Source organism: Falco naumanni, chromosome 6 (assembly GCF_017639655.2).
Source record: "Falco naumanni isolate bFalNau1 chromosome 6, bFalNau1.pat, whole genome shotgun sequence".
Classification (NCBI taxonomy): domain Eukaryota; kingdom Metazoa; phylum Chordata; class Aves; order Falconiformes; family Falconidae; genus Falco; species Falco naumanni.
This window is the reverse complement of record NC_054059.1, coordinates 78,893,822-78,899,821: the sequence shown is the minus strand read 5'-3', so window position 1 is coordinate 78,899,821 and position 6,000 is coordinate 78,893,822. Positions and strand designations below refer to the sequence as shown.

General features: G+C 44.9%; 1 protein-coding gene across 4 annotated transcripts in view; it reads right to left on the bottom strand.

The window, feature by feature from the left end:
• Window positions 1-468: 468 nt before the first annotated feature.
• The window catches only part of EVA1A (eva-1 homolog A, regulator of programmed cell death), a 224,367-nt gene continuing 218,835 nt past the window's right edge, over window positions 469-6,000 (bottom strand). For all 4 annotated transcript variants that reach the window (XM_040597726.1, XM_040597727.1, XM_040597729.1 and 1 more), the window contains one exon: window positions 469-1,945. In XM_040597726.1, the coding sequence (XP_040453660.1) occupies window positions 1,575-1,945 (371 nt within the window). In that variant the 3' untranslated portion in view covers window positions 469-1,574. The remainder of the gene's footprint in view (window positions 1,946-6,000) is intronic.

Sequence of the window (6,000 nt, the reverse complement as noted above, 5' to 3'; positions counted from 1 at the left end):
GCGTCGTACAGACTTGAAAAACACCAAGCTCTATGACCGATGTGAACTGGTGCTTGGGAGTGAATAGGGTGGTGATACCCCATTGAACACTTCATAGGACAACTGAAAGAGCACTAAAATATATTATGCCTTTTTTCCATGTCTTTTTTTTTCGTTCATTTAACATTTGTTTCTGGCCCAGGTATGACTTGGGTCTGGGGACAGACTCAAAAGCATCATGAAATCACCGGGACTTTCCTTTGATGTAGGTAGGCTTTGGGATAGTACCTGGAGAACCAACACATTGCTTGGCTGCTCCTACCATGTGCACCACAGAAGAAGACTGATGGGCTGCAGCCAACGAAAAAATGCACCTCCAGTTTCCTGCATGCAGATGTCAGCCTTGATTGCTTGCAGAGGTACGCTACTCTTCCAAAGCATCTCCCTCGAGGAACACCTATGCCAAAAGTGAGAATGCAAATTCAAATGTATTGAAGCAAACCAGAGTTTATTTAGCATTTATTACCCATCCTGTTGTCATATGCGGTTTCTTCCGTCTCCGTTTTCCTCTGGTAAACATAGACCTTTCTTTTTTAATTATTTTTTTAATAAAATATATAAAACATTGTGCATTGCTATCCATAGGAAAACTGTAGTTTAACAACAACAACAACAACAAAAAAAAAGAATAAGGCACATTCCTGTGCAGCATCTTCAAATATATATATATATATATTTAAAACAAAACAAAAAGAAAACCCTTTTCAACCTCTTTGAGGTTGTTAACTTCTCACCAGTCACTGACACATCTCTTATATTACCATAATTTCACTGTTGGAGGTGGGTTGGGTTGTGTTTGACAGGGGCCAGCAGGGAGAACAGACTCAAAAAAATAATAGGATTTTATCCCTGAGGTGTCAGTAAAAAACCTAAATGTTCCCATTGAAAAGGAAGATGAAAGGACAGCCATAAATAACTGAATACACTAGGGCAAACATCCAAGCACCAAGATGATTTCACGATGGAAGAATCCCCCTCCCCCACCCCACCCCCATTCTTAACAAGTCATATTTGCCGTTGGGTTTTAATTAGGTTAATCTTATGGCTTCTGAAGTCACAAGACAATCAGTCAGGATGCACCTCCCCCTCCCTTCCCAAATCATCCTTCCATATTTGTCGTTTTGTTCACAATTCTCCCACAGTCCTTGGGAAAGGGAAACCAAAAAATCCTCAATGACCACCAAATCTGGGATGACTTCTCTCCTCAGCCAACAGAGGAGCATCTGTACCACAGCATGCCAAACTCCAAGTCCCACATGGGAGGACTGTAATTGTCACCTCCCTGCCTCCTACTAAGAAATGAAGTTGACAACCAACTCTGCTGAAGTGAGAAAGTGTCCATGAAGAGGAGCGATAGCAGTATGTCAGGGAGAAGGAGACGGGGAAAGCTATATTGCTGTCCATCCACACTGCTCCAAGTAGCATGCCTGAAAGGACAAGGGGAGACACCCACATAATACTCCTTCCCTCCCTCTCCTCTATCATGTGTGGAGGAGCCACAGGGTGCAGGGCAGGATGGTTGCACTCCCCATCGCTTAATAGTAACGGTTGAGGCTCCTGGTCCCTGGAATGTCTGGCTGGCCGTTCATCCAGATCTCCCGGATGATGCGCTCCCGCTCCTCCAGCCGCTGAGCTCGCTCCAGCTCCTCCGCCGAAGTGAAGACGTTCATGTTCAAAGTCCTCTCGAACCTGCGGTGCCTGCGGGCAGACAGGTCCGAAGTGGTGTCTGAATCATCGTCGCTGTTGCTGCTGTCACTGTCGCTCTCCCGCTCCCGAGGAGGTTTTTTGGCGGAGGAGCATTTGCAGTCAGTTCGGCAGGACACCCTTAGCACCAGGGCCAGCAGGGTCAAGACAAGTCCAATGCACACTCCGGAGACGAAATACAGAGCGGCCCGCTCGGGGTTTTCTGAAAGGAGGAAGGAAACGATTGTTGAGAACAATGTTTAGAAGAACAAACCACACACAGCTCCTCTGCGCCCGTACCAGCCGCCGTCTCTGGAGGGGCAGGGTTTTGAATAGCTGGGTTTGACTTCCATGCCCTCCTTCGCATCATCCCCCCCGGGGAAATCAGGAAGGGGAATTTAAACGGTGGATTTGCTCCCAAGGCATTTGTCCATATGCAGAATGTGGGTTCGCTGCAGTCATGTCTCGGAGTTTTCTGGAAGGGGAAGGAGCAGCCCACAGAATTAAATGCTAATTCCAGTAGCTGCGTGAGTGGGGTTGACACCAGGGTGCTGCGCACCCAGCAGCAGCTAAGTGCATCTTGCTGTCACATCCATTATCATCGTACCAGGAATAAAGATGATTACAGAGCTTTATATGCCCTGTGCTGTGCCCCAGCTGAAATGGGAAGCCTTGCAGCATGGAAAAATGCATATTATTTATTCATAGGTTTCATTTGCTTATCTAAGGCAAGTGTGCTGGCTTTCTGCCCAGACCACCAAAATGTATACCTGTGCTGCACAAGCAGAGCTGGAGTCAGTGCACTAACAGGATGAATTCTGCATAGCCACATTTCAGAAGTGATAGAACAAGACTCCAAAGGATCCAGAATGCCTTTTACACTAGGTCATCTTGTTTATTTGCTACCTTTTTTTTTCTCTTGGTTCATGGGACTACTTAGAAGCGTAATTATGATAAATGTTGTTACTGCAATTCCCTTGGGCTGAATCATCTTGGTTTATAGAGATGCTGAATGGGTGAAGGTGAACCAAGCAGACGTGTCAAGGCCAGCTCTACTTCCCTGTATCTGCTGGGAGTCCTGAGTTCAAGGATGGAGTCAGTTCCTCAAAGGAATCTTGCTCCCTTGAACTCAGCGATGGAGTTGTAACAGTTCCCACTAGCTGAGAGCCTAACATTCAGCCGCCTAAGATCTCTGTAACTAAAAGGCTACTCTCATGGACAATACCTTCATTTCCCAACACCGTGCTTTTAGAAACTGCCCTCTCCAGCTGATTTCCTTAAAGCAAAGTTTGCAGACAATGAACTGGAAACTACCTGGAGATATTCAAGGCCCTGCTCTAATTTCAGAGCTGGTTCTAAATTTGAAGTTAGCCATCTTCTAGTAGGGGGTTGGACCAGGTGACCCGTGGAGGCCTCGTCCAGTCTAAATTATTCTCTGATTCTGTGGCCAGAGCCTAAACACTGACTTGTGCACTGTTCAAGGCAACATATAGTTCAATGCCTGAAGATGCTCGTGGAACAGTTACAGAGATGAAACGCCTTTGTGCACTTCTCTCTCAAACAAATCTCAAAGGCGACTGACAAGCCAAGGTGGAGGAAGATGTCACGATAGTCTGAAAATTGGCTCATAAAAGATGAGACTGTTGCTGGAGTGGTTGGTGTGGATGGCACGGGGAAAAAACAGGCTGAAGAGAAACTACAAAAAAAAATGAGGAGAAAACTGCAGCAGGTGCATTCAATAAGTTAAAAAAAAAAAAAGAAAAAGAAAAAAGAGGAGAGAAACGTAGCAACAATTGGAAAGTGAAGTGAGGCCAAAGTCAGAGGTTTTAAGCCAAGATATTTTGACAAAAGTGAGACAGCAAAGATGCAAAGGTAAAAAAGAAGATACCAAAGCAGGCATGAAGGATGTGCCAATGGCTCTTGTAGCAGTCTGGCCAAGTGAAATCCTGGCTCCAATGACGCTAATGGCAACTCTGAAATCAAGGGGCAGAACTCAAAACCACAGCCCCGTCTGCACAGTAGCAAAGCTGCTGCCCATCTGGTACTTAGTGAACAGTAAAGAAGTGGCCTAAATTTTGGAGATTTGAAAACCCACGGAAAAGTAGAATCACTACCCGATAGTGCTTTAACCTTCATATGCGGTATAACTCAGGACAGTAATTGCAAAGCTCCTTTTGCAAGAAGGCCTAAGGAGGGCTCAGGGGACACGCAGAGCATGGGAGCATGAGAACAAATGAGCAGGACTGATCTGTTTGTACTGGAAGATGCTTGGTGCAGTCTGCCTCCACTCTGCCTGGCTGACAGGATGCCAGGCACACTTTCCCGAGCACCACATCCCCGCACACACGTGGGCTTGATTTGGTTGCATTAGTTCCACTGCTCACTCTTCTAAAGTAACTCATAAAAAAATTAATCCAATGGAGCCTGAGACGCAGATATGTGGTTTCTTTCCCCCGTTTCTGTCCATGTCCTGCTTTTCCTTTCTCTTCCACACTCCTTTTTCCATGCTACTGCACCCAGCTCATGAGCAATCTGCACCTTGATTGCTGCTCAAGCAACCATTTTTCATCCCCTGCTTGTGCTCATATGTATAGCCCTTCGTGCAGCGCAATGGCTGTAATTGAATCTTTGGCTCCAGTGGCATTAATGAGCTCCTACAGCTACTCTGTCAACATCTGAGACACTGTCTGGACTTCCTCACTGAGCTGTAACCCTACATTCAACTGCAGTCTCGGTATTTATCATAGGTACAATCCACTTGCATGGCAACATCTCTGTTTTTTCATAGCAGAAAGAGCAACTTAAGCTAAAAACCACGGGCTCTGCTTCTTCTCAGTTGAAGTAGCCAAGTCAGCAACAGCCTAGATTCAGGGCTTTGACAGTTGATAAGTGATTTTGAGAGCCTTCACCATTGCATGTTCTACTTGGAAAGACCAAAAAGGGACATTCTTTTCAGCAAATGGATGCTCAGCATCTTCCAAAAGCTTGAAGGTGGCTCATATTCAACATGTCAACTGAAGCTCCTCAAAACACTCATTATATTTGAAAAAAAGCTCTTTAAAAGTGCACGGACATCAGTAGCAAGAGTAACACAGTTTTGCTGTGCATGTGTGTGTGTGTGTGCGCACACCCATTAAGGCATGGATTTTGACCAGTGTAGCTTTCGCTTCCACTGCTGTAGATGACAGCTCAGTGCTATATTTTTCTCCTAAACTTCTGGCAGGACCCAGTTGCTGTCAGTCTCTTTAGCTGGGCTTACTTTTCCCCTTCCTGGTATTTCTCTTTCTGAACTGAAGGCATTGATGAAAATGTCACTGATTCAAGCCTGAATTTAATACATGCAGACAAAAGATATATGCTTTTTATAACCCTGTATACAAAAGCCACCATTTTCTAGGCACTCAAACTGGCCAAAAATTAGAAACACATTTTATTTTGTTTTTCCAACAAAACCAGCAGCAATTACAGAGCCTGTTTCCTGAGGGCTAACAATCTGCTGGGAGCATCAGCCCAGACTGCCATTAATTCCCCAGGAAATGCCCCAGGCCAAGGTTGTTATTGCTATTATAATAAATTGTTTCAATAAATAAAAAACAATCTAGGCATTAACGGTGCTGGCTTCCTGTGATGGCTTCATGCATTCAGAAACCTCAGTGGGGAGGAACATTTCAGAGGGCCCCAGTAAAAGGTTCAGCATTAAGTATGGCCAGGCAAACAGTAGGAGCAATATCTTCCAGGGAATTTACAGTTAGCCCCACAGGCTGCCGAAATCCCCTGGTAGAACAGAGGAAGCTCTCCAGGAGCCCCTTGTTAATAAGGCTCAGGCCAAGCAGTCTAAAAGTTGGAATGATCTCCCCTGGGTTGTTTTTTGTTAATAACTTGGCAGCAAAGCGTTGCTTGTGGAAGAAGAATAAAACAGGGATTTGTAGAGGTTTCCCTCTGACTACTTCAGCCTGAATGCAACAACAAAGCCAAAGTCCCCTGTCCAAAAGGAGGCACTGGAAGTTCTCTAATACAATTTGAATGTTTAATATTTATATAACCACGAGGGACAGTTCTGGTCTTGCTGGTAGACTGTGACTGCAAAGACAGTTCCAGCTGCCACTGAGACTGGTGAAGTCTTTCCAAACACTTAGACAGGTTTTGGAACAGGTCCATGACAAATAACAGGTCTGAGGTTTGCAGGCAGAGATTGCATCTAATTAAAAACCTAATTCTATAAATTAAGGGTATCTGAGTCTTTTGCAAGACTGAACTCTAAATAATACTTATTTGTTT